This window comes from Lepidothrix coronata, unplaced genomic scaffold, assembly GCF_001604755.1.
Source record: "Lepidothrix coronata isolate B3197 unplaced genomic scaffold, Lepidothrix_coronata-1.0 Scaffold4, whole genome shotgun sequence".
NCBI classification, from domain to species: Eukaryota; Metazoa; Chordata; class Aves; order Passeriformes; family Pipridae; genus Lepidothrix; species Lepidothrix coronata.
In genome coordinates this window covers 4,094,412-4,118,906 of record NW_016690184.1, presented here as the reverse complement: position 1 = coordinate 4,118,906, position 24,495 = coordinate 4,094,412, and the positions used below count along the sequence as shown (strand labels likewise).

Sequence of the window (24,495 nt, the reverse complement as noted above, 5' to 3'; positions counted from 1 at the left end):
GGCAAAGATTTCATATATGCTTTCCTTCTCCTGGCAGCACCCCTAAGCACAAGCGCCCAAAGTGACACTAGGAACACCAGAAGAGGATGGAGGAAGAGACCAGATCCTCTCCTCCTGGAGCTGAGCCAGCACCAACACATTTGTCTGCAAACCTCTACTCCTGACCTCCCTGTCCTCTCCTCCTGCTCACAACCCCCCTGCCTCACACCTGGGCATAAACCAAGAAAATAGCAAGATCCTTGCCCCTAATATTTTCTAACCAGAAGTTAACGTCATAAGAATGAAAAGAGATGAAATTGGGTCGCCCTGTTCCTCACAGTACCACGCAAAACACACTATGAATGAAACAATAACATCTTCACTGAAAGAAACCAGAAAGTCATCTCAGGAGGTTATTTTTCAAACAAGGTGTCAACTCTATCATGCTCTCCTCACTCCCAAATAAACCCATTAGCAAGTATATAGAGTGAGTTTTACTTAGCTTTTCAACATTTTGCTGACAGTATGTGAGTGTTAGTCACATTTTCGAGCCTACACAGTGTGAACAAAATACACATTTAGGCAAATACAAACAATAAGTATGCAAAATGTAAAACCATTAGCACATCTATGTACATAAAAGTACAGAAGCAGCTTTTAGTACCTCTTCACATTGCTCCGATTTCCAACATTATTTCATCTTTCAGTTTCAAAGACTTCATGACAGAATTTTAGAATATCTCTTGTATCTACCATGGGATAAAATAAATTTTTTACAAAGTTATCTGGGCACATTTCTACTAGTTTTATACAAATTCTTCTTTTTCAACTTTAAAGAAAATATTTTTTCACAAACTTACTCCAAATGCAATTTGCATTCTTCACTGGATGGCAGTAGGCAGAAGCTGTTCTCAGTTTTAAAATGAGGTCTGGATTTCATTTTTAATAGTATGGTTTATGTTATCCTAGTATGTCTTTAAAGCAAGTATGAATGTAATTTATGCTGTCTCTGAGGACTCCTTTTGCCTTGCCAGGACTTCACTGGAAACTCAGTCTACCTATTGTTCAGCTATTACAGATTTCAGAATAAGGGGTCCTACAGCCTCAATTAATAATATGATGAAAATGATTATCAGCAATCAGTAGTAGTGTCTTGTAAAGGGTGCAGATTTTTTTCAAAGAAATTTGTTATGTCCTTCTTGGACACTGTTAAACAGTTCTTTCTCTAGATTTACTCCAAAATGGAAACAACTTGACATAAAACTTTGGGTCCTCCACCACAGAAGTAAAATCCTGGTGGGTTGCAAAAGACATTAACTTTTGGAGAGAAAGTATTTTCAAGGCCTTGTGAACTTATTTTTAATAATTTTGAATAAATTAACCATATTAAATGGTTACAGGAAATAGCAGGGAATGTACTAGCTAAAGTAGCTTGCTTTTTTTAAGGCTTCTTATGCTCAGAAGACAAGGTAATGTCTTCTGAGACAGAAAACTGTTTCTAAGAAATGAAAAGGTTTAAAAGTAACATTTGCACAATATTTACGTCATAAGATATTTTTGGCTATTTATTTTCAATACAATCTTAATTGCTTTATCTATGCCTTATATTTCTATGGGGTATCATCTTCGTAATCTTTTTTTCATAGTAACTGCCATTTTATTTGTTCAAGATAGAACTGAAAATAGTACATCTTTATTACCTAGTTGCAGATTGCTTTATATTGGCACTCACCAAATGCAAACATTACTTTTAAGATCTTGGGGTTTTTTGATGGGGCCATTCGAAGTTGAAAAAATTTTATTTGCTATGATTCTATCTTTCCAGTTCCATCTGTATTACTTTGGCATCCGGTTTCTGACAGAGCTAATATTTAGATAAGAGAAGATGGATTCCAGGTCCTCCTGTGCTTATAAACTAAAGCATTATAACTGAAGAAATGGTAGGTGAAATTCTGTTTGTAACAATGCTGCTAAATTGCAAAGAATGGTATTATGACTGTGGTTACAATAGGGGCATTTTTTAAATTATTTACATTTTTTTAACTTAATCTTTTTACTGTAGCATATTTTCTTTTAGAATATTAGAGGATTTCTAAAATATTTTCTCAGGTGATAAAATTCCTTGCCTTTCCATCTATTCTTATGAAATACTGCATATTAATTCAAGTATTGATGAAAATGTAATTGTAAATATAATTGGATACTTTACCATCAAAAATGCTTCTGCTTTCTCATTTGTATTCACATTTCCTAGCTCCTTTTTATGTACTATACCCCCCACAGTTCCAAAGGCTTTTCACTTACAATCCTTGTCATGGGAAAAGTCATACTGAAAATCAGGCAAAAAAATTAACAGCTACATCTCACAGTTACTAAACTAAAAAATATACTTCTGTAATTAATGCATTTAATGCATTGCATACCTACTCATATATATACATTTATATATATATATATATTTATAATCTGATTAATAACACAGTGCTAGCTTCCTAACAATTAGATAAAAGTTCTCAAGGAATGCTCAACAATGTTAATCAAGTATTGAGTCAGCAGTGGTCAGACAGGTCCCTAACATTCCTATTAATAATTTTTATTCAAATATAGTGAGGTAGCACTCTGATATGACACAAACCAAGGTCTCCACTGTCTAAAGAGGAGCTGAAATATCTGTCTCAGAGGTAACCAAGAACTTGATTCAGTTATTAAAACCTTAAGCCTTTAGCAACATTTGAAATCCTGAAAGCAACTATTGAAAGGTTTAACTTACAAAGGACTGTTATAAAACAAACTATATCAACATATTGATATCAGTAACTTTCATCCTGGACTTGACTTTCACAACAACGACCTTGCAGTTTAAAATGATAGCTTACACTGAATATGGAAAATCCTTTCTACTTGGTAAGCAACCTCAAATTGATAAATATAATGAAAGCAAAAGACAAAGATAGAAAATAAATGCTATATTACACTGTTACTACCAACCAAGGGAGTCAGAGAAAATTACACAAATCCAAATGTCAGCATAAAATATTGTCACAAAATAAGGAAAAGAGATGTGTTCTCTTAGAAAGAGACTGGAAGGGACCTCTGTAGGTCTCTAGTTCAAACCCCCTTCCTCAAAAGTTGTGTCAGCAGAGCAGATTACGCAGGGCCTTCTTCATTTAGGTTTCAAGCATCTCTGTGCAACATCTCTATGTGATACATTCCACTGTTTGACAAAACTCACAGTCAAAAAAAGGGAGAGTTTTTTTATGTCTTAGTGGAATCTGGAATAAGATTTCAGGGCATGATCTTCATCCCTCCTTAAAAATGAGCAGAAAAGCAAGCTTCCATATTTTAAATGGAATGCTTAGAATGTTAAAACAAGCTATTCAGATGCGATAGGAGAGAAATGTCGTCTCTTTTATTTGTATACCTGGAACTTTAGGGAATGCTTGGAGACCACAACATCAGATAAAGACAGACAGACAGGTCAGCATATATGAATTAAAGACATGTCAGGAAAGTGCCAGGAACTAAAAGGCAATGCAGACAAACCTTTGGCATTTTCATTATGAATAGCAACAGAAAACTTTCAACTTACAAACACAGGTAATTAAATTGAGAGCTAAAAGCTACTTCCAAAGACACAAAAAGCTTTCAGCTCACTGTAGTGCCAGTTAAAGACAATGTAGGGTTATAAGACAGTTGCTAAGTTCTATCAGTTCTATTACAGTCTTTTCTGACAATGCTTATTTTATCTGTTTGCCCTTCATGATTTTGATTCCCTTCTTCAGCCAGAAGAAAGGCTTTGTTTAAAAGCACACAGTGTACTACAACTTATTTCTTACTGCTGAGTGTTCCCATCAACAGAGCAAGACAAATTCAAATAACAGGTTTTAAACACACTTTTTAGCTCGGAAGAACATTCATCTAGACAACTTTGTTAATTCTCATTTCTTTCCTACACAACAGTCCTATTGCCCCATATCTTGTCCTTATTAACAATGAACTCTGGCAGATTTTTGATATTTTACTGAATGTAGTAAAAATTTATATTTCTTAAAACTGAGGTGTCAGTAAGATTAGATGCTTTAAAATGGTCTTTCTGATTGTTACAGAACTCACTCTTCATTTCAATTAATGTTATAGAAAACTATTCTACATACAGACAACAGAATGAAGCAATGCCCAAAGAAGTACAGATATCATTGAGAAAGTAAATTGGAACCCTTAAATTCTGTCAGTTCTACGCAAAAGAGGGAAGAGAATGAAGAAGAAACTTATCAACTGATGCTACCTGTAACCACCTCATCTAAGAATGTAGAAGGAAACATCGTAAAGCAAATGTAATCAGGTGTAAGACACTTCTCAGTTGGGAAAAAGAAAGGCAAGGGGAAATAGAAAGGTATATGATTAAAAAAGAAGCAAAAGAGAAAGAAAAATACAGATTTTTTTTTTTCCCCAAACCATGGCCATGTGCATAATATACAGAAAAGTCCTTACCTTTTTCACTGACACTTTCACTTTCTATCTCCACATCTTCACAGCTAGTATATTCTGGTGTTGATGCCCCTTCTTCCTCTGAGCTACTAACTGACATCTGCCTTTTCTTTCCGCCTCTTTTTGCTCTATGAGGCTTTGGAGGGGATGGCCGCACTGATTCCGACTGGTCAGAGCTAAGGGAATCATTCCTTAGCATGGTCTCCATTTTCTCCCGCTTTGCTTTTCGCATGAGAATAGCAGAGCTAGGATCAAGGCGGCTCTGTTTTATAAAGGAATCGTGGTTCTTGTATTCTACGTGTTCTATAGGAACTGGACTATGCCTGGGAGTTGGTGGGCTATGATTAGTTAATTGTTTAGAAACAGAAATTCTTACATCACCTGTTCTGTCTATAGAGTACGACCTCTGAGTTTCCACAAGAGATTTTCTGTCCTGAGTTCCCTGTAATTGTGAGCGTTTTCCTAATTTATTCTCAGGTACCTCCGCTTCCTCCATTTCTGTGTGTGGCAAAGCTACATCACTGTGTCTTCTCTCGTGTCGTACTTTAGAAACTTTCGCATGCATGCGCATCTGCTGTTCCTCAGGATGTGGTTTTACAGGATATCTTGCCAGATTGGGGTCACTCCTGTAGCGGGTATGATATTCATCTTCCTTCCTTTGTTTTTCATCATCAGGCACTTTGCCTTCCTCAAGTTTCTCTGGCAAGTCTGGGTAGTCCTGTGACTTGCCTTTCTCCAGCCTTCTGCCTTCATGCCGCTCTTTACGCTCCTTGTCGTCTGTTGGTCCTTCTTTTTGAAGTGAGGATTTTGGCACACGCTTACGCTCACTCTTTAAACCTTTGCCATTCTGGTCTGAAACCAATATTGCCTTCTTCCTACAATGAAAAGGAGTACAGTAATATGAAGGATTGACTGGAAAATAGAAATACTTGCATACACAGTTATGGAAAACGGATTATAAATCAAGATAAACTACGGCAAAACAGAAAAGTACTGGATCCATTAGCATGATTTAAACCTATTAATTCCTCCAACTTACTTTTATTGTCTAATAGCAAAAAAACCCATAAATTATGTATTGTCCAATTAATGACTAAAATAAAAAAGAATATTAACATGGACAAATACAAATAAAGAGAATTTACCCTCGTAAGTAGGAATACTCAAAGTTGTCTTTGTAGTAACTGCAGCACTATGACAAAGTACTGGAGTATATTCTCCATTTTTCTGGCAGCAAATTTGAGAGTTACAGACTTAACTACACAATTTGAGTGCCCTTACAGTACAAATATAAATACCACTAAATGGAGTATCTACCAAATATTACAGAAAGAAGTAATATGGATATAAAAAAATGCAAAAGATAATATATCCCGAAATAGTATTTGACCTAGTTTTCTTTATCTTATTAAAACTCTAAAAAAGCACCCATTTTATAAGCATATAAAGAAAAGCAAATTGATTCCTTGAGATAAATTAATGGCATTCCTTTCTCTAATAATAAAAGAGCATGAAAATTTTATTTCTCTATACAGACGAAGTATAAAGAAATGAATAATGAAGCAGCATGAAAATAGTTTCCTCTCCTCTTTCATATTCTGTTTTCGGAAAATAAGCAAGGCAAAGAATCATAAAATCCCTTTATGCTGGATATTTTTATTTCTCTCATCATTTGAGTTGCCCTTTTGTTTACCAGTTCACATATGAATCCACTGATTTTGAAGAAGGATGAACACAGCTATAAAGTATATTTGAGATTAACACACACCAGGACAAAGTCACTAGGATTTGTTTTGTGGCACTGAATCTTCCCTTCCACAACTAATATGTCTTTGGATTACATATCAAAGATCGTCACAGAGATCCTCATAGAAGCATCTGACAGAACAGATTTTTCCCATCTCCTGTTCCTCCTGAGTCTTTTGCAATAAATGAGACCTGAGCTTACTGTAGATAGGTATTTCATAGGACTTCATTTGGAACACTCAATGACAAGTAGAGAACACTATGTTTTGTATAATTAAAATAACCATCTAACTTTAGGACAGCAAAGCAGAAATAGAAAGCATTTTGCTACCCTAAAAGTGGCAACTGCTCTGGGGGTCTTCCCAGTGTCATGGTGGAAAAAAGTCAACTGAATTATGGGAGGGTACCATGTGTTTGTTTACATCATACATATACATAATACTAACTTGAATTTTGATTCAGTTAAACCCAGACAGATCTCACCCAGAGACAGATCTCATCTCAACAGTAAGTTACTAGCCACTGCTCATCATCCATTTTCAACTCCAATAGCTACGAAAAAAAATCATCAACCATTCTGGCCAAGGGAGGATCTTCTATGGCAGACTCATTTTGTTGCCACAACTCAGCTGCTCTGCCATCTGCCTGTCAGCAGCCAAAAGAACAACAACTGCTTCATCACATTAGCCTATTGATTTGCTGCTCCTCAACCCATTCATCACAGTGAATTCAGCTCAAGAATTAACTCATTTACTCATTTATAATAGTTTGCTTCTGGTTGGCTTTATTCTTGCATACAACTTGTTCTGAATTCAAGATGGTATTATTGCTGTTCTTTATGAAAGGTAACTTCACAGGTGTAAATGAGCTATTTTAATTGTATTATTTTTAATAGTAAAACTGGAACTATCATTGATAAATAGATAACACAAGGATAACTGACAGAACTCCACAGTTTGGTTTTTGATTGTTTAGGTGGGGATTTTTCAGGGGAGTGTTGGCCTTAAAAATTTGAGTAAAGTTAAAGGCTTGCTCTTTGTTTAATAACTTTAAAATACGTGCCAAACTTAAAATGTAAAAGCAACCTACAATTCTATTTTAAAAGTGTACATCCAAATGCATTGAAGTACATGGGAATACCCCTAAAATACTTTTTTCCCATCATTTCTCTTGCACAGACCAAATCAGATAATGTATTTGCTAGCAAAAATTTATTTTCCCCAGTCAGTAAATCAATTTATTCTTTGTTTTTGCACAGTTCTAAACATACACAAGGCCCAGCTGAACTAGAATTTATAATTTTGAGGTTCTATCAAGACAGAAAGCATTACCTCTCTTTTGGAGGTTCACTTCTAGATCTTGATGAAGCTTGCTTTTGGTCCAGGCCCATAGCCGGCTGTGATACTTCTGCTCCTTTCCTACGGTCAGAGTGTACACTGGAAGAAGAGATTTCCTGTGATGAGGCAGCTGCTGTACTTAAGGGAGTCTGTGATCTCGATCGCTCTTGAAGTCTTGCTTTCTTTTCTCTCGGTGCATCCGATCTTCCACCAGTTGCTGTATCACTCAGTGTTCCGTCCTGGCTGGGTGAAGGCTGTGGTCCACTTCCAAAAAACCACGCTCCAGATTTCGTTAGGATTTCTTGTTGCTTTCGACATAAATTGCATACCCACATAACCTAGTTGAAGACAACAAGAAGAGTCAGCGCAACTACCTCTCAACCCTGAAATGCATGCTCACTATCACAGAGCAGGTATGATCTCTCACTCTCTGAACTAGTGAGGCTGGTGCTCATGACAGGACTCAGAACATGCTTCTCCAAGCACTGACTGCACTGGCTAGAGCCAAGCATCCTACAGGCACATGCTATGCAAGCTTCTCCAAAATGTGTTGTCAATATACATCAGTCCTACCTGTAACAATGCTCCCTCAGCCCAGCCCTAGCTCTCTTCTAAACAGACACCAACAACATGACCAATGCTTGCTGCTGGTGTTGATGCAACTTGGGGGGTGGGTTGGGTTGTTTTCATTGGTGTTAATCGTTGTCGGGAAAGACAAGCCCACCAGACTGCAAACAGGACTCAGACCTCAGTTAGTAGAGTCCTGCCCAGCTAACTCAACCTCCACAGAAGACCGACAGAGTATTTCCTTTCAATTAAATTTTCTCACTTAACATAACTCAATGTTATCCTGAAAAAAAATTCATTTATTGTGCATAGTTTTAGCTACATCTATAGCAACTACTTACCAGAGGTGTAAAGTAAGACCTAAAGAAATCTACTAACAGCAAACTAAATACACCAAGGAAATGAATACAGAAGTCCCATATTTTGTATTACTTGGAAATTCTCATTTACCATCTCTTTAAGTTACAGTCGTAAATAACAAATAAACAAACATGTCCCTGGAAATCACAATTAAGCTGTGTATATAGACAGTTGTGCTTAGGATTTTTTTTAATATTTTTTTTAATTCCTTATACACAGATAAACAGGAGCACATACATGAAAGCAAGACTCTATATTTCAAGTCTATATATAGTACAAGACAGTCTAATGTATAGGATCAACTCACCAGAGAAAAATAAAAAGTTAATCAAGACTCTAAAGTGTGTGAAAATTTAAGAAAAAATTGAGACAAAGACACAAGGAGTTTTGAGGCAGAACAAAAAAGGCAAAATGCATGAAGAATACACAAGAGAGAAATAAAAACAGAGATAAGAGGAAACAAAGCTGATGTTTAATAAGGAAAATCATAATGAAAATCTTTTCATTTCATATGGAAAAAATAAAAGAATGAGTAAAATTGTAATGAAGGTAAGAAAGAACACAAGTTAGAAGGCAAAATATTCTTAAATTATTTTGTTGAAACACAGGAATGATGTAACATTCAGAAAATTATACAACACCTTAAAATTAAAAAGAAGAGAAAAAAAAAATCACTTCATGGAAGAAATTGCAACAGGACAAACATCTGGTACCAAGCTCTCTTATTCTTTGGCCTGGGGAGGAAGTGCATGGCTTACAAGGCCATGAAAACTTTAGGCATTTTTCATATTTAAAATAATTGAGATTTATTTAAAACACCCCAGCACAGACTATCTGTTTAGATTTGAAAACTACATCAGAACTTACAAATGCACGTCTGCACTGTTTGACCAAACTGCACAGAAAAGACATCCAGTTCTGGATCCGGATTGTACATTTATCAAAAGATGACTGTTATATTTCTTCTATTTAAGAAGGATAATAATATATTTAATAATATATTAATTAGAAAAACCCCAACCTTAATCAAAAGCTACATATGTTATGATAAAAACAGATAGCCCTCAGTAGGATAATAGGAACAGTAATTTTGACAAAAATAAATACTAGTCCTTCAACAAAAAAAAAAAATCCTTTGATTCCAAAATATCTAATTTCCTCCATCTAGTACACCTCATGAACCAGAGATTCAGTTTATCAGACTATCTCTTCTAAACAGAATAGACTTTTAGTCTATCTGATTATTTTTACAGGTATTCAAACAAACCACCAAAACTAAAAGGAAAAAAATCCCACATTTTATAATGCCTTTATAGAATCTGACACAATTCTTATCTTATTAGACAGCAAGAGAGTGCATGCACACTTACTCATGTATAAAATCTATCTCAGTGCTATAAACCAAGGTCAATAACAAAAAATATCATTACCTGTATTTTATCGGTTTCCAAGAAAAGTTGAAAGTACTATTAATAAAAAAATTAATCAACTAGAGTTTGTTTAAAGGAAGGATAAGGAATACTAAAGTAAAATTTAAATGTTCTAGTTAAATTACACATGTGTGTATGTATGCAAGCCCATTTAAATGCGTAAAGATGGTAACATACTTAATTTGCAATTTAATGCATCTATCTGATAACATAAAATATGTATAAAGTATGTAATAAAATTCAATAAATTACTGTTAATTTACATAATCAGCTTTGATACTGTAATTACTTTTATGCAAAACATTACAAGGTGCAAACAAATAGGAATAGCTAATGCACAAATAGACACCAAAAAATACAGAATACTGACAGAAGAAATACTAGACATGTAAATACAAAACCATTTGCTTACAGTGGGCTTTAAACTCTGCAGTTTGGACACAATACAAACCAATCACCATAGATTATACATGTAAGAAATCTCCATTATACTCACATAGAAGCTATACTACCATCCCTGCTTAGGAATCTCTTCAGGAATAACAAATGCTATGGTTGTCTTGAGATATATTCAGTCCAAAAGGAAAAAAAAAACAACTTTTCTTTAAGAGGAAAAAACAATCAAAACTTGAGGTGACAGAAGAGTTTCAGTGACCAAACTGTATATTGAAAAACATTTTTAGAGAAGTATGTGGAGCAAGCAATTTAGCGGCATGCAGGAATTATATCCTGATTGAGTATACTGGGATGTGGTCCAAACTAATCTAAACTAAAGCAGGTCTGTGTAATAACTTATCTTGACAATCCACAGATGTTAGGCAACCAAACAAATGCTCTGATGAAGGATTACAGTTCTCTAATGTGGCTTCTAGACCTCCACGCGATGCATCAGTAAAATGAAGAGCGTTAGACAATTTTACTCTGGCCTGTCACTTCAAAAATAGTTTCTGTTTACTCTCCTCTGGACAGTGAGCTCTGATGCAGTACTACAGTAAGTCATTGAAGACACCCAGCATCTGGTTTTTGTTGTTGGGTTTGTTTCTGGTTTATTGCATCCTTGTGTATGTCAATGCAATTCCACACACAAAGCTATTAAAGACAACCAGTAAAGTGTTCTTCATTCAAAGGATTCATATGCATGGCTCTGGAAAAATGTGCATTTTCGTAGCATAGCAAAGGGTTCTGGGCTTTACTGCTATATAAAAAAAAAAAAAACAACCAACAAAACAGTGGCACACAGAGGACTCAGCAGAGGTGGGTCAACGGTTCCCACAGAAGATTCACGTGAAAATTTTACAGGCTGTGTGAAAACATGCTAGAAGGATCCCATGCTTGCCTTCATGTGGAATACAGGGTATTTCATTCACAGAAAAAATATTCCTCAAACTTACTCTTACAGGTACTGATGAATGTGATCCACAATGAGGAGGAACAGTATTCCTGTACTAACACAACATGAAATTCCAACTTGAAAGAGCCCATAGTAAATAATATATACAACTATACACACAGAAAAAGAGCATTTTCAGTTACAAAAATAAGAACAATTCTTCATAATTAAATATTTCAAACCTGCACTGTAGAATGAAAAAAAAAAAAAGGCTTTTTTTTTTCAAATTTAAATTTGGAAACTTCCAAACATGCACTGGAAGACTAAAGCCACATTGTGGGGAGCACAAAAATTATACCAAATTTGTGTATATATGCCAGGCAAAACATGCCAGACAAAACTCAAACTGAGGTCAGAGCAAGTTCCCTAAATCCTTCACCCAAGCCCAGATTCTGAGGAGGCTCCCTAAGGAGCACACTCCTTTACACTTCAGAAGTTTAGAAATTGCAAACCCACAGTTAGGCTGACTCCCACATATCCTGCTCCATCTCTGTGTGGTAAATTAGGGAACAAGTGTCTTAATATAACAGGTCACAGGCTACTCTTTACTGAACCTTCTCGCTATCTTAATTATTCTGAAGGGTGTACACACAACATTTTTTCAGGTTCTTGGTTTTGTTAACATTCCTCCTATGCAATTTTAGAAGACACTAGTTATCTCAGACAGATCTAATTAGGCAGACCCTCTTCTCTGCCTGAGGCACCATTAGCTTCAGCAGAGCTCTGCCACCACCCTACAAGTCTTGAAAGTCAGAGGGAAGAAATGTTAACAATTTGCTCTTACAAAACTATTCATTCACAAAATTAAGTTAGATTATGTATCACTTAATGTTTCGGAGACAACACAAAAACATGCAGCAAACCGTGAAATTAGTATACAGCATTGCATTTATCTCAATGACTTCTGTAATAAAATCCTAGGTAAAGTGCCACGACTGCTTCACTCCGTTAAATATAAATAAATGAAGCTGGAATTCTACTTGAATACCTAATAAGTAAAAAACTCTGCCTTTCTAGTGAAAGTGTGCTTGTGAATCCAAGCTTTCATTAAATATATTTTTCAAACTAGTACAGACAGCGGAGTTCATCCAACAGCTCCTGCTCAGCAAAAGGGAAGGTCTTCTCCCCAACTCGCTCCTCTTTTGCTCTTCTTTCTTCCTATCAGGGTTTGTCCTTTCTCTTTCTTGCTCCCAGGTTCCCTGTGCCACACAGTTGCTTGTATCCTATTCCTTGACTGTCACGTTCTCCCAGGAGCCACTTGTATTTAAAAACGCTATAGAAATTAATCTGTATTTTTTAAACTGCTTTCATTTTTTGTCACATCTATTTTTCTTATGGAGGGTATGACAAGTAGTGAAATCATGCAGCGAGAAACAGAGGCGAAGGGGGATAAGGGGATGTTTTGCCTACAGCATTGTCTCACTGTCTCCTGCTAAATTACATCTTGTAATAACACCAATACGAGCACACTAGACTTTCACAGAAACACTTTTGAGCACTGAAGCCAAATGACACAAAATAAACTGCATCTATGCTAGGAACTCTGCTCTACTTCAAAGCAAGGTGGTTGCATGCAAATTGCTTCCTGCAGGTGCACCGCAGAACATCCCAACTCCAAAACTACCAGGAAAAAAAGATAAGAAAGTGCTATGGGGAAAAGACCAAGTCTGTGCCAAGAAGCTTTGTGTCACTTTGTTTGTATAAATACTCTAAAATCTAGGAATAGTCCCAGATTAGGTTTAATTTGTTAGTAAAGAAGTAGCCTGGAGTCTAGACTCTCATCTAGATTCTCCTCTAGACTGAAGGCTTCAAAAGGACCATGCAATTCTCTGCCGTCTGCCCCTCCAAGCAGGGAGGACTACTTTTCCCATGCTGATGTCCATCAGACATACAGGGTTCAGCCACTTTAGGACTGTGACATTAAAGCCATCTTAGGTCTCTGATCTTCTATTATTGTGCAGAGCAGATTTTCTTCAAAACTTAGGTTATTAGCTTGATATTTTTACCCTAGTTTGCCAAGAAAAGAAGGATTTTGCTGACAGCTGATTGGGTTCTTCCCCCTTTTCTCCCCACACCCTAAATAATGTTTTAACCCACTGGACAAATGCAATAAAATTTTGCACAGGCATGAAAGATTTCAAGTGATTATATTCTTAAAAGTTACATAAAACAGGTAGTTGTATAAAAGCCCTATAAATATTTAATTGGTGCAATTTTTTTTGTCATTACAGTATTGACATAGCAATTCAACCACAAGACATGCTCATAGGCTGCACTGCTCACAGAATTACATGTCCCCTTAAAGCCTGTGGTGTCATTTACAGGTTTGACTGACAGCTTCCAGGATGGATGTTTAAAAGTCTGCCTTTACTAGAATTTTCCTCTTGCACTAGAGACTGCATTTCCTGCTTGCCTTTCACAGTTAACCGAGATGTTATCTTTTCAAATGAGATTCCATGTGTACAAATAAGGACGCGAGTAAGATGCTTAAATTTTTGGTCAGAAATGGTCAGAAATGACCACAATCATGGCAGGTATTTAAGATTCCAGACAAAGAGAATCCTCTCACTTTCAAGTAGACATAGCAAAATAAAATGAAATCCTACGTCTAATGATAGGCTAGTGCCATTAGCAATAAATCAGCATATCCCATCTTGCTGCTACATGCCACTTAGGAGGGCATAAGCCTATCATAAGAGTTAGGTTACATCTGCCAGCCATGTGTACGTGTCTCATGCACCATAGGGCATCCAAATATTGCATCAGATGTCTACCTTTAGGCAACTGAGTAGACAGGTCACACATTGATCCTAGTCTTACTCCCAGCCCAAGTTTCTAAACCAACTACAAACTGCCTATGGAACCAGGAGGAAAAGATACGGTGAAGCAATGTTTCATGGAGTTAACATCAAAAGGGTTTTTTAAGCTAGTTTTGTTTACATTGCTGTTAGCAACAGTGTTACTAGTCATATTAAGATAAAAATAAAACAAAAAACAACTGACTTTCTTCTCATGCCCTTCTGCCAAAATCTCTCAGTTACAGTTGCCAATCTTTCAGAAAGCTGCCAACAACTTCCACAAAAATTAAACACTATCTAGAATAATCCTGCAGCAAAATGAGCGTGGAAGCGAAAAACTCAGGCAACTATAAAGTAATAATATGAAATATCATCTCTAAAACAGCACACAGCCAGGTTCCAGCCACTATCAGAATGTCATGGCTAGGCTTCGCGAACGAAGATTTGGGACTATCCGAATGTACTTCTTCAAGAATACCTTTGGAGTTCAAGGAAGAAAGCAAAATCACTAGAAGTGAAGGCAGGAGTTTTGTCTAAAAATTCACACCAGCATATTTACATGCAGTCATTTGAAATATTCTTCCCTGCAAGTTCTTTCTTAAGTCTGCTACACAAATAAATTAATTAATGCACACCACTAAAATATAGTACAAAAAAAATTTCACTGTCATAGTTGCAGCTATGATCTTCTAAAGCACAACTATAGCTTTGGTCTTACTCTTTCCTCCTAGATCAGTTCCTTTGTCAACTTTATTTCTCTTCCTTGAATTTCCTTCCATTTCTTCTGATATATTAACCATGAATTGCTAGCCTCATTTCCCCATTTTCTGTAACATCAATCTCCATTTCTCATAGACCATTAAGCTACCTTAGAAATCATTATCTCATAGATAATTTTTGTGTATTCTTCTAACCTTCTTTAAAAAAACCTAAAAAGTTTTCTCTAACTATTTGAACATTTGGCTGTCTTGATGAGCTACAGAAGCATCGACTGTACTCTTCTTAATCACTTCATAGTTTCCACAGTTACAGATATACATGGAACATATAATTTTTTTTAAATTGCAGAAGTCTTACAAAATAAGGTAAATGGCACAAAACAGCTGTATAGTCAGGACTGACAAAGTTTTAGTTGTCATTCAAAAAACAGAGAACTCACCAGAAGTTTTCCACTCCATTTATATGCTTATATATTCACAAACTGCAGTAAAAATACACAAATGCTCCAAACAAGAGTGTCTTTAATAGTGGATGAGTTTGAACATCATTTCTGTTGGGACTTGCACTATAATACCATTATTTATCTTTTTATACTATTCTTTTATATATATTTAATACAAACTATGTCAAAACAGATGTAGTGAAGAGGCAAGAGAGGATTCTGGAGTATAGGTTGGAAAATAATTTACAACAAAAGTCAAAACCCTAAAGTTAACCCGAAAGTTAAAACTGCAGAGTTGAATTCTTAAAATAAAATAAAAAAGTTCATGGAAAGAAAAGTAAGTGGGTTAACTGGTGAAGGCCATAGGGGAGTTGATAGGCATGAACTAATTCTGATACTGTATTCTCAAACACACACACACAAAATATTAAAAATAGTGTTATGAACTCTCCATATTTGGAGGCATTCAAAACCCAATGGGATACAGCCCTGGCAAACTGATCTATTTGAATTTGCTTTAAGCAAGGAGTTGGACTAGATGATCTCCAGAGGCCCCTTCAAACATCAACCACTCTGTGATTCTCTATGGAATAAAGCACTCAGAAATGGCCGTATTGTTCTTCAACTATGTTCTTCAATTATGTTTACTGCTAGAAGGTTTGTCTGGTTTTGTCTTACTATCTACACATGTTTCTGCTCTAAAGCAAACAGTACATAAAAGCTGAAAAGTTCTGAGTGGAGAGGCACTGTACTAACACAAGGGACTATGGAAAGCCCACAGCATATTGACCCATTTTCTTCCCAGATTATACACCATGATGCATGAACGTAGCTATGAACATAGCTACTTCCTCAGCTATCCAAGAGCTTAAGATTATTTCCACCAAAAGCTGGTGGAGTGACTGAGTGCTTGAAAGCTTCCAATATGAGTTAGTGAGAACCAAGTTGTCTTATATTTATAGTATACATATATATAAATATATATAGTATATATAACTGATGGTGTCCCCTCTAGTTTTCAGATACTGTCTGCCTAAAACATATATTTGAGATTCCCAACCTGTAAAATGCATATCACTGTTAAGTTAACCAGAGGCATATGCTGGCCTTGACAGACACTAGGAGCGTGGGGTCACCAGGAGATCTGTTCTGGGCACCTCTGTTCTGCAGAGGCGATTCAGGGAAAAGGAAAATGGACACAGGAAACAAGAAAAGCTTACAGAGACTGCTTGGATCCATAGGAAGAGACTGTGGAGCTGAGACTAACATGGCACTATGAGAAAACGAGGCAAAAATCCAGGGGCTGCTAGGAGGAGGAGGATTATCACTGGCTGTGTAAATTGGGATAGAAGGCAGTTAAGGATTATTCCTAGTGGGAATACACAGCAGAGTGACAATCATGTTAGGACAAAGATTTTTATGAATGACGTAACAACCTGCCAAGGGAATGTATGGGAGCATATGCAGCACATTCAGATCTGTCAGTTCAAACAAATGCCCAAAATCCTCTGTTTTGGAGCAGAAAAAGCATTATTTTTGATATATTTCAGGATGATCTCATTGCAGTGATCTCTGCTGTGAAGCTTCACAAAGGTCTCCTTGGACCACTGGGTTTGATCATCTTTCCACTTGCATACAATCATGTTTAGGACTATCAGCTCTGCTTACACAGAATTTTCCTCTGTTCCCCATCAAGTCCTATGCTGGGAAGCTCTGGCTTCTAAGTTTTGCCTAAAACTCCCACACCCCCAAGTCCACATAAAGCCTAGAATAAGGCTGCCAGAGCCTTATAACCAGATTCTGAAATTAGTCATCTACTTTGTGAGTGATTCAGAGAGGGAGAGTGTGGCACCAAGGTATGCTTCCTCCTGTGCCTGTGCAGCTCCACACACAGCCCTGGCTCACTACTGCTGTGTGGGACAGTCAGTGCCCTTGCCCCTGCCCTTCTGAGACTGAGTATAAAGATGTGAAATGGTCTCTAATCTGTTACAGATACTTTGTTGTATCACATACAGATATAGTTCTAAACACAATCCAGATAAACCTAGAAATGTAAGCTTAAATAAACAAAATCATTACAAACCTCCGCCACCTTTATCCTGCATGTTTTAATTTTCCTTAAGCAAACAAAAGTAAGAACTCTCAGCGAAAGATTAAAATTTACAAATGATTGCACATTATTTTCGTACTATTTAGTTTTCAGAATTAAAAAAAAATTGCACATCATGGTGTAAATGTAGCTGGACAGAACATTTCATGCTTGGAGGATGTTAAGCATCATATGGTACCTACTTATAAATGAGTATTTTTCAACAATTTGTACTGCCCAGTAAGGGTTTTGGCAAAGCACCAAATAAGATTATGCCCTATACATGTTATTTACATTCATGTTTCACCGTCTATCCCAGACTGACCCTTAAGTTTATAACTTTCTTCACATAATTAGAAATACTTAAGCTTGATTTTTGTTATGAACGTAAATGCATGGTACGTTTATATTTACAGAAAGCAGATTTTTCCCACCTTTCTATCATCACAGCAACTTCTTAAAAGTTTAAAACAGCTGCTTTGAAAACAAACATACACTTTCTTTGTGTAACATTCTACCTTACACAGATCAGCAATCTGATCTCCTCTTCTGAAAAAGCTACCAGACTATCCTGAGGAACCACAACATACTACAAGAGCTGGCTCAACATCTGATTTGCAGTTATTCCCTTATGAAAAGGATGTCACAGGTTTTTGGGTTTTTTTTCGTTGTTTGTTTTTTTTTTTTTTAATTTCACCTTTGTTGAGCCTACCTTCCGAGGTGTCCATGGTCCTTTCTTTTAATTCTCCCACCTCTCGCTCCAGGTGCAGAGTCTGAGGCTAAGTTGATTAAGTCTGTGCTATCTGTTCTATCAAGCTCGAGCACAAAGGAATCTCAGTAAATCTGGGATGGAAGATTTGAGGAAGGGGAAGAGAGAATATCAGTGTTCTACAACAAATTTGAGTGGATAGTTAAGATATATTAAAAAAAACTGGGGAAAGCAACGTATTTTTGGTAAGAGAAAGTGTAGATTTTTAGGAAAGTAAAGACTACACGGGGACTGAGAAAGGGTTAAACAACTGTGAGTTTGAATATGTAAGATTTAAAAGGTAATGAAAAGGGAAATGGGGCAGGAAAATGCAGTAGGAATTTTGTGCCAGTGTAAGAATATTACAAATTTTTTAACTAATCTAAACAGCACACAGTTGACAGTCAATTCACAGACCATACCCAGTATTAATATCGGACATCTACTATCCTGAATTTGCAATACTACTGGCAGATCTCACAGGGAAAGTTTCAATTAGGTAAGATGATGTAAAGCAGTGCAGAACCATACAGTCAGGAAGTTCAAACAGTAATGATATTTCATTATCCAATGAAGCTACTGTTACAAAAACAGGTTCAGAAATTGAGATCAGAACTTTGCTAGATGAGGAGACAATCATTCTGATCTTCTGCACTTACCTGTATATGCACAGATATCTAATGAGGCTTTGTATTTCCTAAACAAATAAAAGACTTACGGTGCAGTGATGACTTAAGGCTATGTGGGAAAGAGGCAACAGTTAAGGATATTCTGCCTCTTTCTTATCAGAAATAGGGGGTTGTATACTCCAGGGTGGTACAAATATAGGGACCATGAGCCTATATATATACACTTGTGCTCACATGCTTGTTCAACAGAAGCAAGCAAAGTTTTTCATCAGGTAACTGACTTTTATGTTGCAGGTTTACGTGTGTGTTGGGAGCTAAAAGAAATTTAATGGCCAGCAAGACTGTGACCATCTTGTGAACTGAAAGGATCATTTTGACCAACCTGTCTGATAAACATTCTATGCACAGTACTGTTCCTCTTAGTCTCAATTTGATCCCTGCATATCTTTGAGCTTTTTTTTAATTCAGGTTATGTAATACAGCTGACAGAATGAACCCAGCCAAACAAATCAACCTCAGTTATTTAAATCCAAACCAGACATAATAGACAAATCAGACCTTCATCCAGAGCCACAGGGTTTTATGAGAGGCTTTCTAGAAGATTTTATTTCAGTAATACCTGTTATTTCTAGAATCTGAGTTTAATCTCTTCTCTGTATTTCTCTCTAGATTATAATTAATTTTAACTTTACACTGAAATTGTGTCAGTAGACTATGTATTAATAAGGATGGTACTGTTTTATTCCAGTTGCCTCTAAGTTTTAGGTGATTATACTAAAACCAGCGGTTTATCCCAGCTTAAATACGACTGGTTTATGCGAGGTCAGATCCTTCTGACCCTGTTGTCTTTAATAACTTTCTCTTAACCACTTTAGTTCTTTATATAGAAGAACACAGGGAAAGAGGGAAGACTTGTGAGATGGGTGGCCAAGAAGAAGAAATATCCAGCAGGACATGGGCAAACAGGTAGAAAGGTTCAAAGTCGGGTGAAGAGAAAAGGTAGAGAGGCAACAACAAGTTGAAGAGAAAATTTTAGAAAGGGACAGTAGGGAGAAAGTAGGACTAATTTTAGGAATTACGAGGAAACTAGCGTGCTGGAAGGGCAACAAAATTGGATTGTCTTCTTGTCACATATCAAAGTTACTGCATTTTGAATACAGAAGACACACAGAAAATAAAACTTACTTCAGAGAAAACTCTACTTCCTTTTCTTGTTTTGTTTTTTTTTTTCTTTTCGTTTTTTTTTTTTTTCTTCAGAAAAGAAAGAAGGCATTTGGGGACTTGGGATTTTCTTTCTCTTCTAAGAAAAATGCTTTTAGGAGAGCTTTATATCTCTGCAGGCATAATCAGTAGAAGACATTACCAAGCCTACACACACATACATGTGCACTATGACAAACCACCTAACAAATGAGCTCACCAGGACTCTTAGTACACAGCAGAAAATAGTGGCAGATTGAATGTGAGACACTAAAGCTCTAAATGCAAACAGAGCACATCCAGCAGCTTTTGCAATAATCGTGTGGCATTTCAGTCTTTTATTTGCAAATCCTTCACTTTTTTTTTTGTCCTCCCTATTTTAAAGAAACAAACTATTCTGAAGTTTAACTTTGAACACTAGCAGAGACCTTCATTTTTTCTGCCCTGAGCACCGGTGATCAGAGTATTGGTAGCCATATAAGAATTTGCTGCTTGCAGAATATGACAGAACTGAAAGATTTAAGATTTGCACTGAATGTCATGGTCTGCATAAGTCAGACTATAGTACCAAATGTTCTGTATTATTTTAATGGCTATCTTTCAAATTAAATCAAAGCAGAAGTGACTCTTCAGTTTTTAAAACTACATGTGTTTACTTCTCCTCCTCTCTACTATATAGTGAGATTTAAGAATTTTGTTTGAAAGAGTTGCTGAGACTATGCCATGTCACTTGGCGTGCAAGCCAAAGGAACTTTTCTGTTTGGAACATTTATGGTATTTGCTATGCTTAGCCATCCAGAAATGTTTATGATACAGAATCTAAGTTCTTTGCACTCATTTTAATAGAATAATATGTGACATTTAAATTGGGAAAGGAAATTACTGGGCATCTAAAGTCAGCCATCCAGAAAGCTATCAGACATAAAGAAGGAAAAAAGATTAAGAAAGTACATACCTTTCAGCTATTCAGTATGATAAACTGCTAAGAAATAGCGATTACTGTTAAAATATATGCTGGACAGGTTATATACTTAAAAGGATAGAAAAATAAAACCAAGAATAGAAGCAAGGAGGAAAAGGTGATTTTCTTAGCACATAAACATTGTGGTAGCTACATTTATAACATAGATATGGCAAAAAATAGAGTTCTTAGTTGACAATGAACAGCTCTAAAATAAAACACTAAAATGCAGATTGCTACCAAACAAACCAAAGTCCTCAACCAAGTGAAAGGGCACACATGTGAGAAGTTTTGAGAAAACAGCCAACTTACAAGAAATATAAGGTGTTGGACATCAGGAAGCTCTTCTTGCCATAGTTTAGCAGAGTGGCTAAATTATAATTTAAAAGACTGTCTTTCAAAAGCAAATGTTAAAACTGCTAAAACCCAGATCTAGTCCTTCTGAGACTAAAATAGAAAGACTCTCTTTCCAATGTATAACATGGAAATTTAGGCAGGCAGTCTGGAGAGAACTGTACCTAACAGTATGCAACAGATGTTGAGACCCCAAAAAGCTCTTCCTACAGTTAGTTTTCTCTCATTACAAAAGGAGCATGGTTTCTGAGAAGCACATAATATGTTAGCATAAGACTGCCTGGTAAGGTTGCCTGGAACTTCTGTACCTTGAAGGATAAGACTTGCTCCTTGACCTGGGAGAAACAGCCTGTATGGCTAACTGCACCTGCCTTTTGTATCCCAAATCTGTCATCCAGCTTCTTTTTATAAAAAGAAGAAGTTTCTCCTAAGTCAACCAGATCAACCCGGGGTTTTCTCCAATCACCATCTTACCCTCAAGGAGGCTAAAACATTCTATCCTAGATTAAGGCTTTTAATTCCCTTAGCTGATTATTGATCTTTATGAAGCTGAATACTTTGTTGAACTATATCATTCTCACTATCTGAAAATTGTGTTTAGCAAATTTTCAGCAAGAGTCTATGACTGTCTTATTGCATGGCCATAGAGTTAAAAAAAGATTTTTGGTCTTCGTAGGTCTATGAATTATACTTAAGAAATGGAAAAGAATTTACCAATACTAATAAAAATATCCTAAATAAAATATTGAAAATTTAACTGTGGGTTAGTACAATTTTCAGTAATACATAACATTTTCTTGTCTGTGACTGTCTTTAATGTGGGGGGAAAAAACCAAACTGAACTCTCTACAGCAGAATATATTCACAACTTTCCACAATATCACAGACTGCATAAGCCCAAATACCCTGTTTTAAGGAGGTCAATTCATGTAGGAGACAAAAGGCTAAAAGAATTATCTGCTGGTGCATGAATTATCAGGTTGCATGCAGGAGAGAGAAGGCGTAGGTTTGCACAGAAGAATCAGACCGACCGTGTAGAGTCTTATTTGAAATAAGACTAAATATAGGTTTCTAAATGTGTCTACAGGCCATCGCTGCTGTCTGATTTCCTACTGTAACTAACGAGAATCTGTTGTAGGATTTAACTGCATTCAGTTCTACCTGCAATGCCTTAACATTTCCAAAATATGAGTGTGCAGCTGTGAGGTAGGACATGGGTTTTACCTGAAAGCCACTCTCACTGGGGTAGTGCCAGAAGCTACAGTGAAACTCTGCTGTACCTTATATGACACTAGATGACTTGGGACTTTATTTCCCTAAACAGGAACAATAGTTGAGAAATATTCAGAGTTAATTCAGTCTAATTCAGGGCAAGTTGAAGCTCTGATCTCCCCCAGTAAGTATAATGAAAGCATAAGTCCAGCTCATATATATAATGTAGGGGTTCTCATCTGGAACTGATTCCTACTTAGTCTGACAGGTAAATGTATTGTCTTAATCACTCCTGGATACCTCACCAGTCTCCTCCTTAATGCTCTACAGAAGTGATCAAGAGGGCAGCTCCTCTAAAATGAGCAATAGGCTCTACTAAAGACTCACTTGTTGATTAGGAACACCTAAGCTGTATAAAGGAAAGGGATACAACCTGCAACACAGGATATTAACAGATATGCAAGAGTAAGGTTGTATCTCTGATGAAAGCTTAGGGGTAAAAAAAAAAAATCAGGTGGATGAAATCTTCCTCCATTTAATCCTCTTGTTGCCTTTTCTGCTGCATTGCACTTATACAGGCAAGAACTTGTCTCTGTGGTCTCTTTACCCACCCACGAAGGCAGTGACATCAGTCCCTGAAATATGCTAGAAAAGCAGGTTTCTTTACAGCTAAAAGAACTGATCCAAATAATCCTGAAGGGTAAAGCTGTCAGGCTGACAAAGGTCTTGAGAGCAGTTTGCTGGATGAACCTTCAACTGCCATTTGTAGAAGCCATATGGTCAGAGAAGGAAAAATTAGAGAGAAAAATTAACTTTGCTGATGCATGCATAGGTATGAGCTTTGATCACTTACCATGTTGCAGAGATACAAGTTACACTAATATCCCAGAAACATACACACATTTCCTCCAGTCATGACAACACCATCATATGCATGCTCATCTATTTATAGAGTCTCAGCAACATCTGCTCATCTCTATGATTAATCTGTACTTCTCAGTAATACTCAACGTTTTAGAATGCAATATCCCAAATAATTTTCCCAAAACTCACCACTACAAAGGGATTTGCTATAGGAGTCTACTTTTTATGGACAAGTTAAATACAAATATAATAGATTATTGAGAAAATAATATTTAATTCCAAATCTTCTGTAGACCCGTTGCATATAAGTTAGTTGACAGGTGTTTTAGCTGGAACACTGAAATCGCAGAGTACATGATTAAACTTCAGCCTAAATGGGGTACAGTTTTTTGGAAATCTCAATCTGGATTAAAAAATATTATTAGGTTTTATGTGCTCTTTAAGGAAATGGAGATTACATTTCAGGCAGATCTTCACTTAAGTTCTTACCAGTCACTAAACAACTGGTAACAGATACTTTATACCATTTTATAATCACAGTTTTGGGGAGTGATTTGATTTATCTCCATAGAAAGGCTGACTTGCAAATGGGTTCTTACATTAATGGAATCAAAAAACCCTCACAAAATGTTACAGAAACTTTGTCTACAGATTCGCTTGCTTGACAAATACTGTTCTACACTCAAACTCACCTATTATGCCTAATAAACTCATGTACCTCAGGTATTTGTATGACAAACTATCCTAAGCCCTCACTGTTTGCAGCACTGGAGATCTACAGACAGAAGCATCCATCTGTTAGGTAAAATTACAAAATGCCCCAGAATTCAAAAAATGTAAAAACATAGATGGAAGTATCTTTTATCTAGGACATTGCATGGCTAAAAATACACTGAATTTTAATCCTGGATGAGGATTAAGGTTACTTATGATAAAAAGAGAAATAGTAAGAGAGCACAGATTACATCTAGTCCTCATAATTAGTTTGTTCTCTTGAAATTTTTTCAACTACTTGTTGGTTTCTCATAATGCCTAACAGGTCATAAGTCTTACTAAAACTCTTTTTGCAGCAAGATCTCTTTTTAGCTAAAATCTCTCTGGTTTTGGGGTGCCAAAATAGCCCCAGAATCCAGTTTACTAAATTTAGTTCTATTTAGCATTTATGTGTCATTTTGTTAGTA

At 36.3% G+C, this 24,495-nt stretch overlaps 1 protein-coding gene across 41 annotated transcripts in view; it reads right to left on the bottom strand.

Annotated features, from left to right (window-relative positions):
- The window catches only part of RIMS1 (regulating synaptic membrane exocytosis 1), a 321,858-nt gene that overhangs the window by 163,418 nt on the left and 133,945 nt on the right, over nucleotides 1-24,495 (bottom strand). For 31 of the 41 annotated variants that reach the window (XM_017826326.1, XM_017826433.1, XM_017826365.1 and 28 more), the window contains exons 4-6: nucleotides 11,299-11,352; nucleotides 7,545-7,888; nucleotides 4,471-5,342 (exon numbers count right to left, since the gene is read on the bottom strand). In XM_017826326.1, coding sequence (XP_017681815.1) covers nucleotides 4,471-5,342; nucleotides 7,545-7,888; nucleotides 11,299-11,352 — 1,270 coding nt within the window. Of the gene's footprint in view, nucleotides 1-4,470; nucleotides 5,343-7,544; nucleotides 7,889-11,298; nucleotides 11,353-24,495 lie in introns of those variants that run through there. The other 10 variants (XM_017826127.1, XM_017826137.1, XM_017826447.1 and 7 more) reach the window with 3 other exon arrangements.